This window comes from Falco biarmicus, chromosome 7, assembly GCF_023638135.1.
Source record: "Falco biarmicus isolate bFalBia1 chromosome 7, bFalBia1.pri, whole genome shotgun sequence".
NCBI lineage: Eukaryota > Metazoa > Chordata > Aves > Falconiformes > Falconidae > Falco > Falco biarmicus.
In genome coordinates, this window is record NC_079294.1 from 56661139 (window position 1) to 56688441 (window position 27303).

The 27303-nt window shown below is 42.2% G+C and overlaps 1 protein-coding gene across 9 annotated transcripts in view; it reads left to right on the forward strand.

Annotated features, from left to right (window-relative positions):
• MYO5A (myosin VA) overlaps positions 1–27303 on the forward strand; it is a 103323-nt gene that overhangs the window by 34659 nt on the left and 41361 nt on the right. For 8 of the 9 annotated variants that reach the window (XM_056345905.1, XM_056345907.1, XM_056345909.1 and 5 more), the window contains exons 5-14: positions 9997–10153; positions 13688–13831; positions 14591–14672; positions 16194–16301; positions 16788–16894; positions 19352–19617; positions 20185–20266; positions 22679–22819; positions 23604–23729; positions 25846–25929. In XM_056345905.1, coding sequence (XP_056201880.1) covers positions 9997–10153; positions 13688–13831; positions 14591–14672; positions 16194–16301; positions 16788–16894; positions 19352–19617; positions 20185–20266; positions 22679–22819; positions 23604–23729; positions 25846–25929 — 1297 coding nt within the window. The remainder of the gene's footprint in view (positions 1–9996; positions 10154–13687; positions 13832–14590; positions 14673–16193; positions 16302–16787; positions 16895–19351; positions 19618–20184; positions 20267–22678; positions 22820–23603; positions 23730–25845; positions 25930–27303) is intronic. The other variant, XM_056345913.1, reaches the window with a different exon arrangement.

Here is a 27303-nt window from a genome sequence, read left to right on the forward strand (position 1 = left end):
TAATATTTCACCTTCATTTGGCACTTTCTGTGAGCAGATCTCTAAGTCCTCTACAGAAGAGATCAGTGTCCTTATTTTCATATTATAAGTTGAGACAGACCTGGGGAGTGGGACACCAACTTCAGTGAATTCACCAAGGCGGCAAAAGGAGGTCATAAAGCCCCTGAATTGACAGTGTCTGATGACTTGAGCACACCAGCTTGGCAATAAAATATGCAAGAACAGAGCAGGTAATTGATAGTGCAGCAGTTAAGTGGGTTTCCTGGTAATGTTCTCCCAAAGCTAATTTGTTTTCAATATACAGAAATTAACATGCTATATTTTGCATGCCTTCAGCTCCTGCAGCATTTAAGGGGTCTCTGTGCCGGGTAACATATATTGCATAATAATGTTTGCTTTCATGGAAGGCTTCATGTGTTCCTGGCACTTTACAAGCCTTCGCCAAAGTCTGCTCCTCTAATACTGTGGTATCAATTTCTGTTTGTGTAGAAGACAAGTAGGGCAGAGGTGGTGTGCTGTGGCCATGCCTGGGTCAGCCCAGAGCTGGTCCCAGGTGCTGAGCTTCCAGCCCCCAGTTCTGTGCTCAGAACATCCCCTTTTCTCCTCCACTGGCTAAAGATGTCAGTGAGAAATGCTGTTAGGCTTAAAAAAAACCAGTTAAACTGGAAATATATTTAGAAATGTGGTTAAAGAACGTAGTTTGTTGGACTTACATTTCATGCCTATTAAAAATGAATGATTTTACAAAGAATTAATTTACTGCTTAGTTGGGAGCAATTGTTGTGACTCAAGGTGCAGCTGAACACACCTCTGAATTGTTAATGCGTGTCATCTGCGAAGACCGGGATGTGTCAGGTCACAGCATGTTAGATCCAGATAGTTGAAATAATCCGATGGGTACAGGGTGTGCAGGTGGAACAGACCAAGAAATGTGGCTGCTGTTCTGCGCAAGAAGTGATGCTTGCTTCTGGAGCACAGCATGAGTAACTCACTTTTTTTCTTCCCCTCCCTCCCCGCCATCACTTCATCATCACAGAATGGTTCGAAGCACTTCAGTCTCTAATAATAATCCTTAGCGCTTACGTAGCATGTTGCACACTCTGGGCATTTTGCAAAAGTTACTTTGTTAATCCACACAACAGTCCTGCCAGGGTGGAAAAAACAAATTAACCTGTGTGGGGCCGCACCTTTTGGGATGTGCCGGTGCAAGTGAATTTGGAAGCTTTGGCACTGGGAACGCCGGGATGGCGTGGCTCTGTGGGGAAGGAGGGGCTGCGCCCGCTGTGCAAAGGAGCACTGTAAGCAGGAAACTTCAAAAATGAGGGAAGAAGGTTTCCTGCAGTACAGGTGTACGTAGGGTGTGGGGGTGGCATTTATTGATGCTGCCTGGTTGCAGGGGAGACTTCTCCAGAGGAAGGTGACCTCCCAGGGAGAGGGGCTCAGCAGCTACCTAAAGGGAATGGGAAGATGTGCCTCCATATATGTGGGCTGTAAGAAGCAGGTGGAAAGTAAAGAGGACAAAACAGGGGTGCTTTCCCATGTTAAGGAGGCCAAGAGCCAAGCTGAGCAACAGCGTGTAACAGAACTTATTTAGGGCTGCAAAGAACTTTGTGATTAAAATAGTTTGTTCAGAAGGTTCACGAAGGGCAAGATGTTGCCTCCTGCCCTTGATGTGAGAGGTGCCAGGAAGGCTGCCTGGACTGGGCTGCTGCTGTTCTTGGTCAGTCTGAGAGCATTAGAAAACTGCTGAACGAATTCTTATTTATTTATTTATTGAGCAGCTAAATTGCTTATTTTTGAAAAGCAAATCCTGGGTTTGTAGAGCTGCCAGTTTTTATAATGGCTCCTAACAGATGCTGCTCACCCTGGGCTGAATTTCAAAGGCCTTTGCACTGAACAAGTGCTGCTAAACATGTACAGCCCTGCTCGCTGCCACACAACACCACGCTTAGGCAAAGGTAAAGCTAAATATATTGCCCTGACTCGTGTTAAACCTTCCAGGGCTGGTGGGTTTTACAGCTGCCTTTCATTTTAGGGTAAGCGTAAAAAGCAATTTTGGTCTTTCAGCAGAGCAAGTTAACTGTGACAGTGGAAGTATCACACAGGAGTGGAGCACAGCTGCCCAGAGAGCGAACCCGGGACCTGCTCTGCCAGGGGGCTGGGAGTGGCAGGTATTGGGGAGAGCACAGGCTGCTGGGCTCTGCAAAAATAATCCTTCTGTTTCTCCCAAACCACGTTTTGTGCTGAAAAAAAGAGTGTTCTCGGAAAAGAAAAAAAAGGGAGGTAATTTGTTTTCAAGTTTATATAGGAAACACAATTTATTTCAACATTTGTTGAAGTCAGACTTATTTAGTGAGCTTTCAGATGAGGTGTGCAAAACCATCTTACACCACGGATTTGTCCTTCTGTTGCTTTCTTCTTTTCCCTGCATTTTCTGCTCTGCATCCTCTTTCCTCCCTTGGAAGATGCCCAGTCCCTTGAAGGCTGTGCTCCCTTTAGCCTGCTGGGGCTGGCCTTCTGCCGCTGGGAAGTTCCTACCTAAAGTTCTTAATACTGCTTTCTGTGAAGCTCACAAAACGTTCAGTACTACAGAGAGCTCTTAATTTCATATTGATACCTGATGAAAGCCCATGGATTTCACAAGAAAGGAGTTTAAAATCTTCTCTGGATAATTTTTCCAAGACTGAATAAGCTGTTTGCAGTGGGTGGCACATCAGGTGTATTTCTCTAGTCCTGTAACATCAGTACTTCTGAGTTTTTTGGGAATGTTGATAAAGCAGTTACAATAATGCTTTGTGCTTCCACACTGCTTTTATTTTCAGCGCATTGTGTAAGTTTCTTTTACTTCATCTTATCAATGAGGAAGTTACTTGGTAAAATTTCCTGTGCTTTTGTTTTTCTTATAGCTGCCTCATGAGGGGAACTGATTTATTAAATAGAGTTGTTTAGTAATGGTCTCAAATACAAAGATGTGTGAATGTTCAGACTGTAGATACGGCAGGTTATTTTGGTCATACGCTGTCACAGTTATGCAACAGGGATACTAAGAGACTGGAAAAAATAGGATGCTTACATGGGTCAGAGTTGTGTTTGCGTTGCTGGAGACAATCATGTCAGCTGCATGTACGTATCCTTGCAGAGTTTGAAAATTTGCTTTATAGTGTTGGATGTAAAACATGTCACTTAAACTAGGTTTATGTTGGTCCCTTATTAATCCTATGGCTCTCAGAGTAGCTGCAGCTAATGGAAGCATAGCAAGATTTCAAACATCCCAGCATTTCAGAATGAATCCTATCTGACCTTTCAGCAATGTCATTAGTTTTTAAGTTACTTTCTTGGGTTGGTTTTCCTGCTGGCATAATTCAGCTGTAGGATGGCATATCACTAAGTTCCTTTTCTGTCTTTGATGGGCATGACGCTCATTAATGTTAGTGGTAATTATGTGTGTATGCTGAGAACGGGATCTATCCCAACGTCCCTCAGTGACAGGTTCCTTCTCTGGGAGTTTGTGTCAGGTTCTTTGATCATTCAAAATTCACTGTTTTGAAAATGTAAAGTAATTTCAGGCTTACAAGTCTGCCTTAGTACCACAGAACTGCAGTACTGGAACAACAGTGAGATAAAGCAGACCAGACTGTCACTGCTAGATTAAATAAAAGCTATTTATTGTGTTCTTGTTCCTGCATTGAAGCAGTAGGAGATGTCAATGTTTGAAGATTGCAGGATCAGGCCTTTAGCAGCAGTTTGTGCTGTTTTGATGTAAATAAAAAATGAAATTGTCGTATGCCATGGGCTTGGTGCCCTTAGCCATAACCTAAACCTGTTATTCCAGAAGAAGTAACCAGTAGCAACTCCACGAAAAAAAGAAAAAAGGCAGCAGATTTAATTAAACCTCTTGGCACTGGAGCAGTACAGGCAGAAGATGTCCTGAAGGTGGTGGCCTTCAAACCACCCTGGCAAGAAGTTTCCTTAAAAACATCAGCACTTTGGCTGTGTCCTCAAGGTTAACAAACACAGATGGTTTAGGATCAAAGGCAAAGTAAGTTCTTCTCGTTAAATTGCCCTGTTATTTGGTCTCTGCATTTTATATTAAGGATATCTCACTCTGATCTTTTGTACCAGTTTCGTCTATGTTACATGGCATTGAGACAACTCAACTTTGAAGTAGTTCATCACAGGCAAATGTTTCAAAATCCACATCAGAACTTTTTAAAATTAGCTGTTAATGATCCACTTATCCCAGACAGAGATGTTGGTGGCTTGGGTATGAGTGGGTTGATAAGAATATTGAGGTTGATATCAATAATTCTGTATTCCTTTCATTTGTTTTCCCAGGCAGATGTTTTTGTGGTGTGTGTGCTTATATACATCTATTTGACATTATTTGCTGTGGAGTCATGAGTCTGAAGGACAAGATCAAGTGATACATCTGATGCATCAGTCATAGGAAGCAAAAAAACCCCACAAAAACAATGTTGTGCTTTGATGATGAAATTGAATATCTCTGGGCTTTTTTAATCCCCTCTGAAATGCTTATTGATGGATAGGTTTTGAACCATTGTAGCGTTCCTGCTTAAGAGAGGGATTTCTATTGGTACAGAGAAAGAAGGTAAACAAAGATATCTGTAGGGATTTTTCAGTCTGTATGTCTTCATTATCCTGAACTGTTTGGACAGTTTGCTGTGGAAATAATGGCTGTGATGCAGTAAGCTGGCTTGGTTTTTGAAGGAGCCAGCTTCAGTGGGTGTAGTGACCTTAAGGAATGAAAATTGTGTGAAAATTGACAACTCTGCCTTTAATGTTAGTAACTTTAATGTTTCGTTTCTTGCACTGTTTTTTCTTTTTTTGCCTCAATTTTTCCATTGGTCAACTGAAATAATTAAAAGCTGCCTTAGATGATGACAGCTATCAATGATTAGTCAGTCTTGTTGCAGCACTCTCTACACATTGAAGGTACCCCATCTTGTTCATGCTTCTACTGCAGCTGATGGCTGCGACCTCATGGGAGTAGTGTTTCCTTCATTCTGAGCCCTTCTGAAAGCACAGAAATCTTAGATTTCTGTGAAGTGCAGAATTTAAAGTTACTATTAGTCAATGCTATCAAAATTATTGCATTAAGATACATGCACATCCTCAATAAAGGTGTTTTTTTTCAGGTCTTGAAAACTATATTTTTTAAACCACCTTCTGGTTTCTTGTCATTGTCATTTCATTCTACTCTGCAAAACCCTTTTCTGCACATAAGGTATCTCAAGTCAGTTTGTAGCCCTCTTTTTTCCACAGTGCTGAACCTCCTTTGAGCTGAAGATATCTTCAGTGTTGAATTTTGCAATGGTTTTTCAAAGCATAAAAAACCCCTCTGCTGGAATGTAGGTTGTAATCTCAAGCATCCAGGAGTTAGGTAAGTCTACATCTATTCTGTTTTGGCACTCTGACAGTGACTTTCTTCATAAGCATACTGTCTGTGGACAGAATTTTGTAGGTAAAGCAAAATCGTCTCTATAATTTACCAGCCTGTTCACAAATCTGCTTCTGTCCTTTACTGGAATTATTATATGAAAAACTAGTGACATTTATTATTCGTTCTGTGGCCATTACTTGTCATAAGGAGTGGAGTTGTGTATGGCTTGGATACAGCATCTGAGTATTACCTTTCAAAGTTAGACATCGGCATTGTTTTTGTGATAGATAACAGTGTTTTAAATTATCAGTTATTTATTCCATAGTGTGGTACTGTTCTTTGATTTGACAAGAAATAGCTGTTGCCCTCGCGTGACTCTTGAATTACAGGTCTGAGAGAATGGATGTGGAAGGTTTCTGAATGAAGTCCCCTGCTGCTGCAGGCAATCTCAGCCTATCATTTCACATTTCGGTTTGTGAAATGTTTGGGCCTGTCATCTTAAAATGGAAGTTTTGTTTTAGTTTTGTCATTCCTTTATTCTGCTGCAGTGGTCAGAGATGGCAGAAGCTGAATGTGATCCTGACCAGTGCCTGAACGTAATACTGTGTGTTTCCATGAATGGTAAAGTGCTCCCAGTCAATCTGTTTCAGTCTGCCGGGGTTAAACACCTCTTTTCAAGATGATTTGGCTTAGTGTCTGTCACTGTAATGTAGTTCTGTCTCCTAGGATGCGATAGTTACCCACCTTTGGGCAAAAGAGGACTCTACCTTCTCGTCTCCCAGCTTGCTTTCCCTCATTTCTCTTTGTAAAAGGATAATTAAAATGTTCCCTCCATTCAGAAATAATCTTCGTTTTAAAATCATCTAATTACGTGCTTTATTCAGAGAAAAAGCTCCAAGAAGATGAAGACTATGGCATAGATAATGGATTGTGGCATCAGGCTGGAAAGTGGTGTCACACATAGCGCTGTTGCCCTACTTACTTGTTTCATTGGCTGAAAGTTTTAATTATAGATTTTTTTCTGACTGGTGACATGTTAAGTGCTCACAATGTCAGGTTAAAGGTTTGGGACTAACTATAAATAACTCCAAAGGTGTTATTTATACCTGGGAAAGAACTCAAGGTGTTGTTACTTATGTTTTCTGGTGATTTTTTCCTTTGGTTTGGTTTGGGTTTTATGTTATTCTATTTTTAATGCAGCCTGATTATGAAAATTTCATTTGGCAGAAGAAGAGGTTATATTTTAGACAGACCAAACCATTAAAAATAATTCTCATCACATTTCGTAAGCTATCCAAGGTATTTTGATTCTGTTTTACTTGTGATTATCTTTTCAGTGTGGCATTTTGTTCTCTTAAAGTTTAATGACATAAAAGAGCCCTCTGCTGAGTGGACACAGCTGCCTGGCTGGACTACTCCATCCTCCTTGAAAGACTAAGTATCTTGCTGCCCGTGGTAGGACCTCTATATGCCCAGTGGTATATATATACTGTTGTGGCAGTAACAGCTCATCCCCTGCCGCTGGTGTGCCTGGGGAGTCATGATATGCTGGCCTTTCTCCTTCAAATGTCGAGTGCGGTCTTGGGCATTTTGTAGTGTTTGCCTTTCTCTCTGCCAAAAAGCAGAAAGAATAATATGCTAGAGGATGGTTACTCCAGTGTGTTAAAGCAAGACAATGGACTAATGTACTCTGGAAGACAAGAGCAGCTCTGAGTGTGGATGGAGCGCTGGCAGGGCGGTGCGAGAGGACTCTGCTGCAGACAATGAGTGAGCCCTTTGTTCCTCATGATAGCCGTAGCTGCTGCAAACACAAATACTCATTGCAGAAGAGATGGCAGCAATGTTTGCAGCTCACACAGAGCCAGCCATATCTTCTCTAGGCAAATTTATGAAAAGCATATATGTGTATGTACTTACACAGTAATATTATAATGGATTCCTTATTCCTGAGCACATGGATGAGTGCTAAGGAGGAGAGTATGTCTTCATATCTTACGATGTGGCGGAAAGGAAACTCTAGGCTAATTAGCAACAGTATTCGTAAGGAGAAATTATTTCAACCTCAGTTTTCTGTTACGGTCATTGGAAATGTGGAGCTCCCTCCTCTGCAGTGCTCTGAAGAGCCTGGTGTTTCCTACCGCTCCTGAGCTCCTGAGAAGGGACTAGGGACTGGAAATCCAGCGTGTCCTTTCCATGCTTTCACACACGTCCTTTGGGGATGTGACAGTTGGAGTGAGACACCTTCATTTCCATGTTCCTCTCTTGGCAACAGAGTTAGTTTTTTATTGATGGTTTTATCAGAAGCCTGCAGTACTGAGGTTGCATTACTTTGTTTTCTTATTTTTAATAAACTTAATCATCAGAGGATACATTTCATAGGACTTGAGCTTCCGGAGTCTTCATATATTTAATGAAATTTAATACATGAAACAGAGCTGGTAATCTACAAATGAAAAGCTTTTCATGTTGTTGCCTGTCTGCTGTGTTAGGCAGCTGCTGAAAGCAGAGCAGCAGTTTCATATTTTGGAATGGTGTGGGGTTTTTTGTTCGATTTGAAAGAGCACAGGAGGAATAAAAGAGCAGTGCCAGTCCTATGTAGAAATTGTTCTCTGTTTTTGACTCACTGCAGGAGCTGTCTGTGTGAGAGGGAAAGTGGTTGTCCCATTTAAACCTAGATGTTATGCATTCGGTTGGACTTCTCCCATGTCCTTCTGCTGCTCTTCTTGACCATGAGTATCCGTATCACTCGCACTACACTACATCCTTACGTACAGGGCTACAGGCTGTCCCTCAAGCACGTCTATCTACTGCTGGTGGAGTATGGGAGGGGCAGTGGGGAAGAAGCAAGAGTGTTTCTTCTTCCTTCCCCAGCTGGAAATCTTCATCACCACTGCCAGCCGCCTCAGGCATGCGTGCACGGCAGGCTTGGTGGCCGCTGAACCAGAGGGCTCCCTGGCAGGTGTTCTCATTTTCCTGTGGCCAAGGCTGGCATCGCTGGCAGTTCAGACTTCGTAGCCTGGACTACACACAGCTGGGTACCAAGCTGAATAGTTCTGCTTTCCCACAGCTTTCGCACCCAGGCTGGCAGCTTGGTAGGTACGAATGTGTGAACTGTGCTGTAGTCATTCGCACCTGTCGCATGTGTTAAATGGAAGTTGAGAACATAAAATTAGGTTGCTTTGATCTTCTTAACGCTTTCCTATTAAATTTAAATCAGCACTCAGCCATTTCAAGTAATTTCCTTTTACCAAAATGGGGAAAATCTGCTTCAGCTGATGCCTTCATTCAGTTAAACTGTCCTGGAGATGTGTGACGTAACCAGTGGCTCCTCTATCCTACATTTTTGTGCCACACAAAGTACATGCTGGAGTTTTGCTCTTATCTGGGGGCTTGGCGATATTTTTGAAGATAGGTAACAGCTTGAGAGTGACAATGTGATCTGTAATTTAGCTTCATGCTTGTTTTTGACTCTCTCAAAAATAGAACATCAGATCTTCTGGAGGACCTTTAGGTTACAGAAAGCACAAACAGTTTTTCCATGCATATTTCTTTGCTTTCCCTGCATAGCATTTACTGATGGCCTCAGCAGGCATTTGAAGGCCATGCAGACTGTGTATGTGCTGCCTGAACGTGTGTGTGCCTGAAATTTCGCTCCGTTACTTAGTGCTGTAAGCGCAGCCTCGTCTGGGGCTTGGCTATACTTTCTGTGTTCCAGCCCCAGCTCTGTAAAGCTTTGGGGTAAAATTTTATTCCTTCTTTCTCCACTTCCAAGTATGTGAGATAGAGCTAAGCTCATCCAGCCCAAAGGTGTATTTTGAAATATCATTCATTTTAACTTTTGCTTTGGAAATAAAAAATACTGTATAAAGCATGTGTGGTTTTATTTTGAAAGATTCAGGCTACAGAAATGCTACTTTCTATCCTTGTTATTTTGTAGCATGTTTATTAATCATACAGTTGGAGTTTATGGATAGAGCTGTCTTTGAGATGAGAGAAAATTGTTTTTGTAGCAAATGGAGATATTTATTTTTTTTTTAATGAGAAGAAATTACTTCACAACAAAGGGATTGTCTTTGCTCCAGAGCTGTGAATTTGTGTGCTGAAGCCCTGCTTGAATTTTTCAGATTCAGAACAATTCTGGGAAAAGCTGGTGATTAGATCAGAAGGACGAAAGGTTTCTGTTGCTGACTCTGCTGTTGATTTCTCGATCTGTAAGATGGCATTAATGATCTTTACTAATGAGCACTGATAATGTAGTGGGGCGCTGCACCACAGACTCTGGATAGAAGTAGCTGCAGAAGCACGTAGTGAGTAGTGGTAACAGGTACTTTACAGTAGCCAGGTTTTCTAGAGCAGCTCTGCTGGCTGGCTGGGCTGTTGCAGCAGCGTCAATCCCGACTGAGCATCCTGGCTGCAGGCAGTCCAGTCAGCCATCCAGGCAGCTTGGTCACTAACAGCCTTGTTTCTGCCACATGCATTTACATTATTGCTGTATTGCTAACATTTATGGTGGAAGGGTTGTTGCCAAGCTGGGGAAACAAAAAATACATCTCCTTGAGAGGACAGCTGGTGATTAACATGTCTTTGTGTTTCAGAGATGAGCGAAATCAGTCAATCATTGTCAGTGGGGAATCTGGAGCCGGAAAGACCGTCTCTGCTAAGTATGCCATGAGGTACTTTGCCACAGTCAGTGGATCTGCCAGTGAAGCCAATGTTGAGGAGAAAGTCTTAGCCTCCAACCCCATCATGGAGGTAAAAGAGCTACTGCACTAACCCTCACCCTCCAGCTGCAGTTATTATTCTGGGGCTAACATAAGCATTCAACAGAGAGAGCAATCCATACTTTTTTTGAGGAGCAAAGAACCTAGAATAAATATATTTTAAATTTTTGGGTTTAGTCCACTTACCAGGTGGTGCTTCAGGCATCATTTTATGTAGTATTTATGAAAGACTGAAAGAAGGTGGGAGGTAATGTTTCAGTATTGTTAAGTTATTCACATAATAAAGTAATTTTGATATGAATACTGCTTTAAATGCACATGTGCATGCCTATGGAAAACCTAAGAAAATGCTTCACACAACAGATGCTTTGGCAGATATTTAGTGACTCTGCAATAGTGTGAAGTATTAGTGGACAGACATGGGTAAATGGAGTGCATGCAGTGAAACATGAAATGCAAAATGCAGCCACTGTTTTCTTTCTTGGGTATTTTTTTAAATGAACTATGTTTTATTCCTTCTTTCCTCCTGGCATGAGGAGTTCATGATGCTCAAACTATAGGTGTCCCATCACAGTTGTGTGTGTTCTGTCACAAGGTAATTGTGCCTGGTTTGTGGTGCTGTGTGGTGTTTTGAAACTGTTTTGTGGGATAAAACAAGCTGTGCCCTGATGGGCAGTGGGCTCTGCTGTTGAGGGATCCAAATGTCCAGCCATGGGAGGAAGCTGGGGCAGCTGATCTTTTCCTTGAGCTGCATCTACCCCACTGGGAGCAGCCTGGCCCGGGGCAGCAATGGCAGTTTTGTAGGCGTGAGCTCATCCCAGAGTACTCCTTTTACCGCTTCAGTTTGCAGTAAGCGTCATACCATCCTTGGCCACGTTGAGATTGGGTGCGTGGCTAACAGAACTTGGGGTGCCGAACACCCCCTCTGCCTTCCCCTGCATGCCACCGAGGTGGTACCTGGGCCAAGCAGGCGTAGCATCCTCACTGTCTGCTGAGTGAGTGGCAGCGAGAGACTCTGCAGGGGGGGTCTGCAGTTTGCTGTGTTTGCTGGGTGAAATAAAGGCTGGCTGCAGGTTTCCCTATGTCGCTTCCTTTGGTCTCAAAGCCTAAACCAAACATTATTGTCTCTCACTCCTTGGACCCCATCTCCCAATCAGCAGCCATCAGCTCACAACTAATTGTCTGATTTAATTTCCAAAGCAAGGAAATTTAAACTGAGGACTGGAAATGAACTTGCCATCCACACCGGTTTTTATCCACTAAAAAACAATGGTGGTGATTTTTTAAAAGAATTTTCTAAGGATAACGATTTCATGAACCTGTATATATCTAAAATTTTAATTAATATAAACATTGTTGTAATCAGATGAAAGTTACCCTTTTAACTTGAACCCCAAGCTTTAGAGTGAGTGTTGTGAAATCTGGTGTTGAGACAGACTCTATGGTAGCAAAATTAATGTTTCAAACTCTTCAGTTGATAAATCAGTAAAAATACAAATTAACACCTGTCAATTTGGAAAGAAATAAGTAATTCATTTTAGAAACAGGAAAATCCTCATGTCCTAAGTTGATCATAAAGTCTAAGGAGCAGATGGCAATTTTTTTTTTTTATTTCTATTTGGACAACCTAAATATCAGCGTTTTATGAGCTACAATCATTAGTGTCAGAATTTTTTCTGGCATGATCTTTCCCTGCTAGATACTCTGTAATATCAAGTGACCACTCTGCATTTCTAGCAACTATTTGAATAATTAGTTTTGTAGTCAATAACTATATACAGTGTTCCTATTGCAACTGTAGAAATTGTCAAGTCTTAAAAAATGTCTTTGTATGTGGTTTCCTGCCTCTCATGGTTTGTTGTTACCCTGTATAGCTCTGTGAATTGTACAGCTTAGTATGTACTCTGGTAAGCAATCTTAAAATGCCAAAGACTTTCTTAACCGTTTTTATAAGTAATACCTTTCAAAGTAATAATTGGTTTCTGAAAATATTGTAATACTATATTGCTACCACCATCAACAAAATATATCACGGTATCAATGATTTTTAAAAGACAAGAAATGCAGTCTTTGTATGTTCGGTTTGAATGAATTCTCCGTACTTAGAACTGCAGGGAGGCAGTTTGTTCTTACATCCTTCATGGCAGCTGTTCACCTCGTACCCACCTGGGCACCTGCTGGGTCAGGCGTGCGCACTGCTGTTGCTGCAGGGGGCTTTCTGGAGGTCTGATCCCCACTTCCCATGCTGTACCCTGCTAGCCCGCACTGACTCACTGGCCTTTTCTTTACAGATTTGGAATACTGATAGTCAGCATGGCTGTTTGCTCTCATTTGTTTTTCCCAAGTTTTATTTCAGTACAGAGTTCCTGTGAATGGCTACGTGAACTAGGAAACTAGGACATAGGTACAACTCTGTGTTCTTTAGTTATGGTGCACTTCAGACTTAGGTACTTGGTAATATACACCAAGTGGCATTTGACAAAAGGTACTGTGCTGTACCTGAATTACTCCAAATGCCATTCCTTTTGATACAGAGGTATCTTTAGGATGTCTTGGGGAGGTAAATTGCTACATGATGTCTAAAACATGACCTAAATGAGAAGAGAAAATGCTTTTCTTTGAAGTTCAGCATGTTGTGATTTGCATGTCTTGAATTCTGCTATATCCAGCTGGTACGTGTTGCAGGGTGAATCCTCACGCTGATGAGGTAAGGCAGAGGTGCACCAAGCCCATTTAGGAACCACAGTCATCATTTGCCCTGGCCATCCTAAGGCCACGTACTACAGAGGAAATAGATTAAATATCATTTATTGTGTGTGAAGCTGTATTGAATTAATCTAAGAAAGTTAGGCACATGGGGCAGCATTGACAATTGCGTCTGAGTTGGTAACCAAGCTGCTGTGGAAGGGATTCAGTTTCAGACAAATTACATGAATCTGTACATGTTAACTTTTAGATTATGTTTAAGTACACAGTAAATATTTTATAATGATATCTTTGCAGTAGTTTGGAAATGTGGTTGATTATAGAGGAGGAGTAGAAGTAGGAGTAGTAGTAATAATAATAATAATACAATTGTTAGCTAGACAGAACATAGAGGCTGTGTGCTGGACTATGGGTTTATGTTAGATAGACTTACAGAGGTTGCAGGTACTATAGATATATCTGTACACATGCATATATGAATATATACAGTGTGAAATAATTGTTACAGTTTTATTAAGTCCCTAGAAGAAATCTGGGTGTATGTGAGCATTCTGTTAGACTTTTTTAATGCTTTTAAAAGATTTCAGAGAGCAATAATGGATTTTTAGCTGCAAAATTAAGACTATGTGGAAATGAAATCATTGCTAGGAAGATGAGCTCCCGATCCTGTGTTAATGAAATAACCATATTTTGATGTAACTTTCTGACCAGGCAGAGATCCTTCTTTATTAAATTCTTGATTATTTTGAAACCAGGACAAAATTAATGTTGTTAAGTGTTTATGAGCCATGTAGACCATTAAATAGATCTGATAATTTCTAAAAGCTGTTAAACCTTTACAATATGCCTTTTTTTCCAGTCTATTGGAAATGCCAAAACTACGAGGAATGACAACAGCAGTCGCTTTGGGAAATACATTGAAATTGGTTTTGATAAGAGGTATCGCATCATTGGTGCTAACATGAGAACTTACCTCTTGGAAAAATCAAGAGTGGTGTTTCAGGTAACACTGATGGAGTCGTCTTATTGTATATTTGTGTGACTATGCTAAAAAAAAAACCAAACAAACTTTTGTTGCTGATATTAGTTATCTCTCCTAAGGGTTTGGTGTAATAGCGTATTTTTAATATGGCACTTGTGGGGAGGGGGGGTGGAGAAGGAAAACCAAGTCAGCTCTTCATTATATGAATTATTTGTAGTTGTAAAATGTGTATTATAAAGGCTGAGTATTTAAACATGAAATACTTTCAGCGCACTACTAGATGATGATCTTGTGCTTACAAAATTTACTTCAGAATTATGGTGTTGGTCATGAGTCATACCCTTCTGAGCTGTCTTTGTCCCTCATTTTAAAATTCCAGCTTTGCCTTGGCAAGAAAGATACTCCCCTTACCAGCTTACTATAAATGCTGAGGCAAATGGTATTAGTTATTTTTGGAAAATGAAGAGCCTTTAAGTGTGATCATTTCACCCACCCATAGAATGCTGAGCTATATTTAATAGTAATCCACAGTTCTGAAAAGTGAAATCATACACTTTTTTTGAAATTAAAATGTCCACATGCTTCTTGCTGGTGAAAATGGATTAAATTAGTCAAGAAGGGGATGGTAGATGCTGATTTATCTTTCCTTCTCCCATGTGGCTTCTATGCTCTTTAAGGTAATGCCAGAGAAAGCATTAAACATAGTAATTCTTTTCTACTCACAGATGTTTCTGGCACTTGTTAAGTTGTGAGAAATAATCAATTCCTTTCTTTTTAAAGGCAGAAGAGGAGAGAAATTACCACATCTTTTACCAACTTTGTGCCTCTGCAGCATTACCTGAGTTTAAAACTCTACGATTAGGTATGAAATTCACATTCATTGTGTTGTGCAATTGTAGGTACAAAGCAGCATCTGTGAGCTTTTTGAGCCATAGAACCAAAAGAATGGCTGGCTTTTAAATTCTAAACTTTTAAACCTTCAAATACTAAAATACATTGAAAATAACTAAAATGGCAGATCTCAGGCTTTGTGTTTTTTAGATAATACTAAAGTAACAGATTGTCTTATGATTGTCTTATTCTGCATGGTCTGATACACTCCAGTTGTAATCACTAGGACTTACTACGGCCTGGATTCCAGAGTAGCTTTCTGGTGGCGAGGGTGAAATTCTCTTCTTTTGGTCCTTTAAAACTTTTTTTCACAGCTCCAGCTACTAGAGAATTTTACCATTTCTGGTATGAGCACCTGAAAAGTTTATTTTGCATCTGCATACTTTCACTTGGGCTGTTACTAACAGTTACTTTGCCACCTCTGCTAACAGGGTGATCACAAAACTGATAAGTGACATTTTTCATTTTTCAAATTAAAATGTTGATAAAGGAAAAGTTTCTCGTTTAATGGGAACTGGCACTTCATACAAGAAAGGCATGATGATGACCTTGGGACAGGCAATCACCTCATTGTTTTCAAAATTCAACATGAATTTCAGTGCTGCTTCTGTATTGTTAAAAGTTAGCTTCATAGTGGGAAAACTGCACAGCCTGTTAGTGCTGATTTCTGAAATACCGTTCTGGTTTTAAAGTGTTTCTCTGCTCTTCTGCACCGTTCTGGCACATTTAGGATTTGCATCTGCTGACACAGGAAAGAAAGGAACTGATGTAATTATAACTAAAGAAGCCATTCAGCAGAGTCATCTTACAGCTTTCTTGAAACCTTAGCAGATCAGAAGAAAAGGAGTCTGTTACTGCAGCTGGAAGCGTGGCTACTGAAGCTGTAGGAATTTACACAGTACCTGGGTACAGTTACTGCTCTCCCAGCGAAGCCTAGTCCTGTCCCCAGAGTCGTATGAAGCTATCAGTTCTCCAGCCACGACTTCTCTGCCAGAACGGTTCGCAGATCATAAGATCACAGATCATAAGACTAAACCAGATGACGAATTGGAAACAAGAAGAAAATGGGCAAAATTGAATTTTTAAAATCCTGATGCCATAATGGCATAATGGTATCTGTCATGTCATTCCAAAGGGCTGCTGCTGTCAGCTCTGCACCTACCACTTGGGTGGCTGGCTCAGACTTGGAGAAGAATTGCTTCCAAAGTGATCGTTCCACAGGTGTGGAAGTCTGAGCCAAGGTTAGGTTGAGCATATGCTTGAGGGCCTATTGTAGGAACCACGTAGCTTAACAAAACTTACTCACACTGTTAAATCTTGAAAAAATCCTTCTCCAGAATAAATAGGTCCTATGAGCCAGAAGGCAAAAATATACTGACGTATTTGAAATCATGGATTCTGCCAAGAGCAACTTAAATCGTTACACAGCTTTACAGATGTGCTGTGAATTTCTGCATCAGTGTATGTATAAGACTTGTTTTTTCTCTTACAGAGAATGCAAATTACTTCCACTATACGAAGCAAGGTGGAAGCCCTGTGATTGATGGTGTTGATGATGCTAAGGAAATGGTAAACACCAGGCAGGCCTGCACTTTGCTAGGTAATTTGTAAAACACAGTCATATCCTAAATCTGATATACTAGCAAGTGTTTTCTACATTGTTTGTGTGTATTTTCTTCTTACTCTGTTGCGTTTAAAAACAGGGGAGTTTGATAAACCTTGGAAATGAGATATTGTTACCACATTAAGAAGGTATTTAAATTGCAGTGGAATCACATTATCTAATGTAGGAGGAACACACATATGAACAGAATCAGTGGATTCCCTTGGTGTGGCATATAATGTTGGAGGTCACTGACAATGCACTTTGAAACAGCAAATTAAATAGTTCATTTTAATGGATTTTTTTGCGTCTGGTTGTAAAATGTTTTTAATAGAAGTGGAGCCAAGCAGTACTGTCAAATGCCAAAGTCTCTGAAAAAAGCACACAGTGGTCACCGATTTTCTCTTCTTAAAATTCTTCAACTGCAGCTCATGGTTCTTCATTTCCCTCTTCATTCAAAGCATTCTATTCATCATTTTTCAGGGATTAGTGATTCCTACCAGATGGGAATTTTTCGAATCCTTGCTGGCATCCTTCACTTGGGCAACGTGGAGTTTGCTTCTCGGGATTCTGACAGCTGCACTGTTCCCGTGAGTAGTAGATGAGCTGAAGGCATGGTTTCTACTCTGGCGGTTCTGCCTTCTGCTTGTTTGCGGGCATCTCTTCTGAAAAAGAGTAACAATATGAAAACGCAAGCAATGTGTTTATTTCTGATTTGTTAGCATTTTCACAGTTCCTTCTGTGTGGGGTTCAACTACTCTCAGTTTAGAAACTTTAGACAGTACTCTCTGTATTATAACAGGGGCTGCCTTAAATTTGTTCCATAAAAAGTCTACCAAGGCAGGCTAGCTTTCAAGTCCCAGGCAGGTGTCTAGATCGTTATGTTCCTACATGAATATGTTCCCTGCCCACAGCAAGTGCTTTGCAGGATGGGGTTTTTTAATGTTAAATGCCAAAGTGGCTTAAATAATTGCAAAGCAAATGCTTCACAAAGTCCTCTGGGGTGTTGAGACATGAGCATAGGATATACAGATATGATTCACGAGACTCAGCTAAGTGTTGTGGTTTTACCAGTCTTTCTTTACCTTTGCGGAGGTCAGCAATGAGGACTGCATAGTCTGATCTGAAAAAACCCACCCTCATTCAGTGAGGACCAAGGCTTCTTACTGAAGTCCGTATTCTGGAGATGAGAAACAAAAAAGATCTGACTTGTGAATCCCAGGAAGAGAAGAGTGCCAAGTGACCGGATTCTCCTTTTGCCTTTCCTTGAATGTCTACTGCTGGGCTACTTCATCTTTCTCTAAAAAGAGTAGCAACAGTTGCAGGTGGTTTTTTTCTGATTTTAACTATCAGTCACTTTGTCACGAATATACAGTAGCAGATGCTGGAGCTGAGACAAGAGGCCCTTCATTGGGCCACAGATGATTAGCGTGCCTGGTCTGACACCTTCTGTCCATGGGATCTAACAGATAGCTGCTGTGAAACCACAGCAAGTCTGGCTCCTTGGTGTATCTTAAAAAGGTTTTCACTACAAAGAAAGTTTCATTTAATGATCACAGGTAGAAAGCTGATGAGCCCCAGGACATGATGAGCCAGCCTGTGTTGTAATGGGTATCTCCAATGCAGGAATCCCACTGAATGAGCTAGTACAAAGCTGCAAGTTCCTGTGCAATCCTATCCTGACTTGGTAAATGTCTAGCAAGCGCCACTGAATATCTGCTCAATGGCATTCGCTACCTGAGCTGTGCTGTTCTCTGACAATAGCTGTGTCATTGCAGAGCTGTGTCGCCATGAAGCGCTGGTGTGGTGATGCAATGGTGGTGCTTCAGGGAGCTCAGCGAAGGGCTCCATGTGAATGAATCAGTTTGTTTAATGTCAGCTTGAGTAACGTTAATGCGACACTCCTTTATGCAGTAGTCATTATTATGTTATTATTCTCTTCTGAGCCAGTTGAAGTGGTATGGCTAAACTGAAAGAAGACACGCTCAGATAACTGGATTTTGGAGGTGTAACAGCACTAGCATGGGACCTGTATGCTGTAAGGACTGGAAGAAGCCCCAGAGAAGTCAGAAGGATGTGGAAATAGGATAAAGCTGATGTACCCTGAAGCTACCGGGCATGTAGTAACAGTCCCCTGTAATCTGTTCTTGTCAAGACGCCTCTTGTCAGCGTGCTGTTGAGCCACTGGGTGCAAAGTGAACGTGATGAGGAAGCAGTGTTAGGAGAGTTCCTTAGGAGGGAAGACCTGTCTGTCCTCCTTGATTTCTAGCTGTCAATTTGCTTTTTAGTCACGAGGTGTAGTATCTTAACTCATTGAGTGGTGAATGCACTGCACGGATTTTTATGCAGAAATCGTATATATCCATCTTGGTGTGCAAGACTTACTAGTTGATTTTACCTGGTTAAACAAAGGCCAATTTTTCCCTGGTACAGTCCAATTTGAGAGTTGGAGAACATCATTTGTGTGCTCTAAGCTCTTAATGTTTGTCTCCAGAATTCTCTGAGCACGTACTGTGTTAAATGCTGAGAGCAGAGCACTAAAGCCCTTCCGTACTTCTTTGTTCTTGGCTTGGGCTGCAGTGCCCCATTGCCCGTCACTCCCTGCCGTGGATGTGTATGAGCAGACGAGAGCACCACTCAGGAGCTGTAGTCCACTCTGTCCCCAGCACACAGCTGATGTCCTGTCCTCTGCATTTATCTAGCTTCCTCACTCAGAACTGAGACAGTTATAAGAATGCAAAATATCAAGTCCATCCCTGGGAAGCAAGGTGATTCATTTTTGGGAGGGTTGCAGGTTTCATGTGTGTGGCTTTTTGGTGAACACAAGTATAGTAAAATGCCTTTAGAGAAACTGTGATTCACTAATTTATTTCAGCAATGTGAATGTGAGAAGTGGGTAGGGAACTTGTTACGTTTGTAATGAGGAAGACCTGAAGAAGCTGCTGTTGCTGTTTATTGTTGGATCACTGCAGGCAGTTCTGATTGCATGATTGGATGTGTGCTATTGGTAATACTGTTTCAAGACCTAATGAGATTGTTTTTATTAGCCCAAGCATGAACCCCTCACCATCTTCTGCGACCTCATGGGGGTGGAGTACGACGAGATGGCCCACTGGCTTTGCCATAGGAAGCTCGCAACTGCCACTGAAACCTACATCAAGCCAATTTCTAAACTTCATGCCATCAATGCCAGAGATGCACTTGCCAAACATATCTACGCTAATCTCTTTAACTGGATAGTAGATCATGTGAACAAAGCCCTTCACGCTACTGTAAAACAGCATTCTTTCATTGGAGTGTTAGACATTTATGGGTGAGTCTTTTTGTCAGAGATATGACACCTCTTGCATAACTATCTGATTGCAAAGCATCTTTGTCTTTTATGTAGCGCTGCATGGATTACACAAAACCCCCAAACCCTACCAGCTGCTTATTTCAGCTGAAGGAAGTAGGTGTTTAGTTTTGACATGCTATCTAAGATCTTTGTCTTGACTCTCAGGTTTGACATTTATAGTGGGATTTCAGATTTTTGCTGCTGGTAGTTCCTTTATGTATTGCATATGGGAAAGTTACAAGGGAATTGTCATCTCACGGCTCCTCCAGGGTGTCACTTCTAGAGAGGACAGAGATAACTAACATGCTCTCCAGCAGCATCAGTCCCTTCCCAGTGTTACTCATCCCTGTCCAAAGAGGGAGCATCGCTGAATTGCCCGCACACTCCAATTTGCGATTTCCTTGTGTGCTTCATTGCTTCATTGTGGTTAGTTGTGCCTGGAATAGTACAATGCATTTAACTGGAGGGAAAGAATGTAAAATTATGGGGTCATTTAATCTGGGGGTTTTTGCTGCACTAGTGATTTTGAGTATCTGCATATTTTAGATTTGAGACGTTTGAAATCAACAGCTTTGAACAGTTCTGTATCAACTATGCCAATGAAAAACTGCAGCAACAGTTCAATATGGTAAGTAGGAAATGACTGGCATTTCCTCTTCCCTTTCCCCTCACCCAAGTTCATTCTGCTAATTGGGTCCCCAGCGGTTACGATGAATTCCTTCAGTCTATTAACCAGCTGTCCTGGCTGTGGGGGAGGGGGAGAGATTGGCTATCTCCTAGAAATAGATTTTATGACTAAGGGCTGCTCGGGGACTGTTTGAAATTCCGATCACAGTAACACTTGTAAGACAGAAGCAGGGCCTGGCAATTAAGACCCCGAGATTGCCTGTCAATGAGAGCACAGTGTGGATGAAGTTGGCGGTAGCGGTGTCTCCATAACCTCCAGCGAGAGCCTGCGCACGGGCAGCGAGGAGCGGGGCTTCACTGCTGCAAACCTGCCGCCCGCGCTTTCTCTCCTGGCATCATTTTTTGAGGGATTTCAGCCGCATCCTGAAGTTGATGACTGATGCGTGGCAGGAGGTGCCTCTTCCCCCTCCTCCAGAGACATCACGATGTTCTCCCTCTTCAGCCTTAGTGACGTTTGTAATTACATGTCTTACCTACATAATGATGAGGCGAGTTATTTATGCCGGGCCCGTTGCTAGGCTGTGCTGCAGTGCAGGAACGGCTTTGCAGCGTCTGGGTGAGCACAGTGCCCTGGCAGTGCGTGCTGGCCGTTCGCCCCGCGGCAGGGATGCATGCCGGCCAGCCAGCCGGCCTCCAGCCCCCGCGTGCCCTCTCCCTGCCGCTCGGGACACAGCCGCCTTTGGCTCCCTAAGTGGGATGTCATAACTGCCAAGCGCAAGGTATTTCGGAGTTCTCTCAGCTCCACAGCAAAGACCTAGTCTGTAAGGGCTGTAAGGGTTTGCTGCTTTGCTAAAGGTCCCTGGGTTCCCTTCCTTCTCACGCTGTTGCTGTAAGTGCTCATCTAGTGAAGGATGGGGCACAGCGGGGCTTCGGTGCGGGTGCCCCGCCAAGCTACGCAACCCCACACCGGTGGATGTGGACCCGTTGGGCTGCCGTGGAGGTACACAGAGTGGAAATTTCTTTAAGTGAAAGCCCAGTGTGTGGTGGCAGCCAGCAAGCCCTCACGTGCTGCTCAGGGATGGCCTGGCCGCCACTGGTGCCTCTGCAGCCTGCCCGCCGGCCCGGCCACCCGCTGTCCGTGAGGAAAATGAGCTCTGAAGACATCTTTCACCACATAATTGCTAATTCCTTTACAGTGAAGAAATGGTTTTATGTTTTATTCCAGGACTTAGGTTGGATACGACTCACCAGCAAAAGGCTGCCGTTGGCTCTCCTGTCAGGAATTAACTCGGCGTGTAACGCCAGCCGTTAAGCGGCGGGGTGGGAATGGCTCCCGCGGGTGCCGTTAAGGAGTGCTGCTTTGGAAAGGATGACGTTAAGCTAATGAAATAAAAGGGATAAACCACTTTGTCAGGGCAGTTGTGTGCTGCCTGGCAGAGCATGGCAGCAAGCTGCAGGGAGGCGTTTGTGTGTTGAGCCCAGGCGTGGCGGGGGCTGGCCCCGGGGATCCGGGTGCTTGTGGCGGCCCCCAGCCCTGCCCACAGTGCTCCGAGTTCGGGTCTGCTGCTGGAGCAGTTACTATGCATTAAAATGTAAATGGGAGATAAAACATCATTTAAAATAACTGGAGTCAGCAGTCTTTTTCAAAGAGTGCTTCTGCTATTAAGGCCACAGTTTGCCTGTTTAATATCTTATTATCTTTTTTGCCTCTAGTTTTAATTCATCTCCTATGCACATTTCATGAAAGCTGTGCAGGTTTTTAGTGATAACATTTTTGAGTAAATGTACAATTGTTACAGATCTTTGTACCAGATAAATCTTCCACAGAATTTTGCTTGAAGGATTTCTTGTGCTAGACTCCTAGAGTCATTCTTGCAGGTTTTTGCTGAAGAATAAATTTTAATGTAGTGCGTCATCCCAGAAAAAAAATCAGCAGCCATTTAAGAGAAAATGGAGCTCTGTTCTTGTACAAGGAAACACAAAAGTATTTATAGTGAAGTTTTACTTGAAATAGAGCAGTATTCTTAACTTCAAAATCATAAATGCATGGCATGTCCCACTTCGTAAGTTGCTGTTCCTGAACTTGAGGCTTTTTCTGGGTTTTGTGTTGGGTTTTTTTGAGGTAAAAGAGCTTACAGTAATTGTGGGACAATATAGTAAAAAGATAGGGAAAAACAGACGTTATTTGCAGAGAATATGGACAAGTGCTTTAATTTAGTCTGTTTGGTTTAGGCCAGGAAAATTAGTTAATTTATTTTTCATACTTTTTTTCTTTTACTTGTTAAAGGGTTTATTCAGTTGAACTAGTGTGTCACTTGACAGCCTGGATTTATGTGCCAGGCTGATTTCAAGTGAGAGTTGGCTGTATTCTGCATTTTACTTCACAGAAAACTGTGTTCTTTTTGCCCTGTAGCATGTCTTTAAACTGGAACAGGAAGAATATATGAAGGAACAAATACCATGGACCTTGATTGATTTCTACGACAATCAGCCTTGCATCAACCTCATAGAGGCCAAAATGGGAATTCTGGATCTGCTGGATGAGGAGTGCAAGGTGTGTGTTCAAGGGCTTTCATAGAGAAAGAGGTCACCAGCCATCCTGCTTCTGGGGCCTCACAGGGAAAAGTCACCTGCATACAGCCATCCCTTTGACACTCTGCTGTTGAAAGGATTTGGAAAACATACAAACAAAATTGGCAATTATGGGAAGAGAAACAATGGGTTTAGTCATGATTTCCACGCACCCACCCCCCATCATATATCTGTGTCTGTTCCTGGGTCTCTGATCAGCCTTTGCTTTGACTCTGGGAACTTTTTGTTTCCCCAAGTATAGCAAGTGCAGGCTTTGGTCCTGTCAGATTTTTCCAAATTGCCTCTCACTTGGTGTCTCACCTTTTGTCTTAGTTTAATTTATGCCAAACCATGTACAGGGGGCGGCGTGTTGCTTCTACTTCACTGGAAACTCAGCCTGGGGTTCTTGTGTATCACAAAGCACCACGAGAAATCTTTAATGAGAGTGGATGAGTTCTGACCCGCTGAGATGCTGCTCAGTCAGATAACGTAGCTCTTGGATCCCTGCCTTCAGGTGTGTGACAGTGGAAGCATTATTAGTGTCATGTGTGTCACACAGCAGCTATACCTGCTGCTGGGCTGCGCCCGGTCCAGGGTGTTAGACAGTGCATAGCTGGTTACTGGCTTCCTTGCCCATGGCAGTGCTGGAAATCTGAGGAGCTGGAGATTGAAAGCAAACCACAAAGTGTTGTCCCCTGTCGTCTTAGTTTCTTTTACTCCTGAAAAATTTGCAAGACATTTCAATGGCTGTGTCTTCTCTTTTGTAGATGCCAAAAGGCTCAGATGACACTTGGGCCCAAAAACTATACAATACTCATTTGAATAAATGTGCCCTCTTTGAAAAACCACGTTTGTCAAATAAGGCTTTTATCATCAAGCACTTTGCTGACAAGGTAAGGACTTTTCCTCCGCTACTTATTTCCGTGGCTTGTGTTGCTGAGCGTGTGCACGGGAGGGGATCCTGGGGTGGGCAGCTGTTGCAGGCAGGGGCTGGGCAGCAGCATCCCTGGCTCTACTCGTCTTCTTGCAAAATTTGTGCCTGCCTGTGCACCCTACCAGGAGAAGAAAGTTGATCTGGCAGCAGTGCAGAGCAGAGGCACAATCAAGAGCTCCTGACACATGCTTTAAACACTAACCATCCTTTTTCAAAACTAACAGCCTAGTGTATTTGCAATTCACAGCACAGTTATGCCATGGAAATACACAAAATAGAAAATCATTATCTCACTGCAGTTTTAGCGATGAGCGACAACAAAAGGATGTTGGTTTTGCTGCCATCTGAATGTGCAAGCAGGAGAGAGGGTAACACACCCTTCCCCTGACTGCTGCAGCTGCGTGTGCAGCTCTTACCCTCCTCTCCGCGGGCAGTGAGCAGCGGGTTCTGAGAAGCTGGGTGAGGGGTATTTCAGTGGAGTCCATGTGTTGTTCAGCTGCCACGATACATCAGCAAACTGAGCAACTCCTCGGGTTCAAATAAAATAAAAAAATTAAAAATCCTGTTTTAAGATAATTGTCTTGTTAAACAAAGGAGCTGCCTCAGAATACTGTCATTTTTGCTGAAAAAAGTTCGGAGAAGCTCTGTGATTCTTGCCAGCAGGTCTGTAGGTGCTGGTGGCGGGGGTTGGAGGCCTTTATTTGCCTCCGTTTCTCCCAGGTTCTTGAATTTACGTGTAGAAGAGGGGTCCTGTTCTTGTTGTGTCTAGTGTTACCTTAATGAAAGCAGCAAGGACACCTCTGTAACTGTTCAGATTCATGAGTTCTGTTTTATTTGGTGGATGAGAGAACAAAAAGGATTTAATTAATATTTCACGCACTGTCCATCACGCTAAACTTCAATACTTGACCACAAGGCTTTCCTGTGCCTTAGCTGGGCAGCGAGGGCTAAGGAACGCCCAAAGTCACTCCAAGCAGGTGTTGGCTCATCTCTCCGCTCTGATGCACTGCCTGTGCTAAGCATTTTGTGCTTTTCTGTGTGCTTACGTGAATGCACCCAGGCATCTTGAAGGGAAAAACAGAGCTGTAGCTGGCAGGTTAGTGACTTCAGTGCCTTGACATCTTCTCTGGGAGAAGGCAAGAGATTCTGCTGCCCTCTCGTGGCTTTGGCCCACGCGGTAAGAACGTCAGTGGTACCCACGGTGATGTTCCGAGGGGGCTTTCAGCCCTGGAGAGATCTGGGGGAGATCCTCAACCTTCTTCCCCCCCCCAGGAATTTTTTGCAGTCTTGCAAGAGGGGCTGCTGATGGTTGTCAGTCTGTCTGCTGTGAAAGCACAAATCTGCTGTAAGGGTCTGCTCTTGTATTTTATAGTCTGCGCTTCTCCTGGTACAAGATTGGAGAGTTAGCATGAGACACTTCATGAGAATTAGCATACTTTTGACAATAGTTTTGGGGTTTTGTTCAGCCTTGAATTAGGACAATGAAATAAATACTAGGGTTTTGTCTGATTCTCTGGTTGTTTCTTGGTCCAGGAGCCTCTGTGGCCCTATGATAGGGGATTGTTATGTATTATCACAACATTCAGACTTTTTATTGCTTCTGGTAAAAATAGTCTTTCTGAGTACAAATGAGGCATTTTCAGAATAAGCTGCAGGCAGATCTATTATTGCCTCTCAGCTAATGAGATGAGATTTTGTTCTCAGTTGCATCTGGATTTCACACAATTTTGCAGCCCTGATAACTTCAGTGAAGGAGATGCTCGACACACATTTTGATTCTTCACCTTTACGGTAACCATTCAGTCATGCTGTCTTCCCACAAGCATCTCTCAGCAGTGAACTATATCTGGTATAATGCAATAACAGTATTCATCTCTATATGTTTTAACGGTTTATGTTTTACCAGAAAGCACTCTCCTTGAGGAAAATCTGTGTTTATAAAAGATGGACTTCGGAGCTGATATTTTCAACATCCACAAGAATTACCTGTTTTAAATCTGAATGTTACAGCTGCTGAATTCTATGCAAAATATTAAATATTTTAGTACTTACTTTTGTGAAATGATGGTTTTCAGGTGGAATATCAATGTGAAGGCTTTTTGGAAAAGAATAAAGACACAGTTTATGAAGAACAGATTAAGGTCCTAAAATCAAGTAAGGTTAGTATAAGGATGTTTTTCTCTTCTTTTGCAGTTATGAATCATTGACTTAAGTGTCATATAAAGTTTCTTATAAACACAGGAAATATTTCTCCCTTAGCATCAGATCCACTGAAATTGAATATAGTTTGTGTTTTACTTGGCTATCTGTATTAATTTAGAATGTCCTGTAGCCTAATTTTGGTCCATGTAAGATCAGCCTATATTTAGCGACTGATTTCACTGTTTGTGTTTTTTGGATTGTGTGGTTGGGGTTTTTTTTTGATTGGTTTGGGGTTTTTGGGTGGGGTTTTGTTTGTTGGTTTTTTTTTTTTACTTTCCGCAAAACTTAGCTGTATTTTCTGCAAAGGCATCAAGGAGTTCTAATATACTACAGTAGTATAAGAAGGGTTAAGAGTTAAGCCCTTAATTTTGTAATCTGAAAACAGAAGCTCTTTGCTAATGGCCTGACAATTAAACAGAAAATTTCTGGAGGAGAGACAAGTTTTGTTTCAGAAGCAAACTGAGGGAGGAATGAAATGTGTAGACCCTCATGACACAAACCAGAATTTACAGAGACTTGCTGTCTTGATATCTATGAAGGAAAGAAAACGTCTGAATTGAAAAATACTGCATGAAGGAGTATTATAGAACAGGCCTTCAGTGGCATCATCTGCTTTTTTTAATGGCAAAAATGCTAGTTGTGCTCTTCTGAAATGTAAAGGCAATTAACTTGACATTGTGCTGTGATGGCTGTTGGGAATTTGCTAGCGCTGATGGCCCAGGAAGCTGGGTATCAAGGACAGGCTATTTAAAATCATGCTAGAAAACCAACATTTTTCTCTTCTGTTTCTATTCTGAGCAGGTATGTGAAGCTAAATGATTAAAACATGTGATATAAGGAAAAACCACAGCAGGCTCTTCAGTGAGAGAAGTGGTTTGCGTGAAGTCAGTTGTCGCAGTGTGGGAGGCAGGGGCATCCCTGGGGCACTGGCAGGGACCAGCCGCCTGTAGCTCTGGCTGTGCCGCGGTGTGGCAGTGTGCTGTGCAGGGCGAGGGGCAAGGGGCTCCAGGGGATGTGGTCCAGTGAGTAAGGGACAGTGGGGATGTAGCTGCAATTAGAGCGTAACGGCTTGGGCAAGCTCAGCAGGTTGAGTCAATTCAGTATAAACACTAAGAAACAACAAGGTTTTCCCTAATGGTAAATTTAACTAAACCCAGTGTTTTAAAAAAAGACAAAAATCAACCGTGAAGAACATAGATTTTCAAAAGAAGAGTGTTTAATTTTTACTTTTCAGCAGGCTCTCTTTATTTGTAATTGTGGTGGGATTGCATTTCTGATTTTTTTTTTATTGTTGTTGCTGTTTTCTGCGTTTGCTGTGCACATTCAACAGA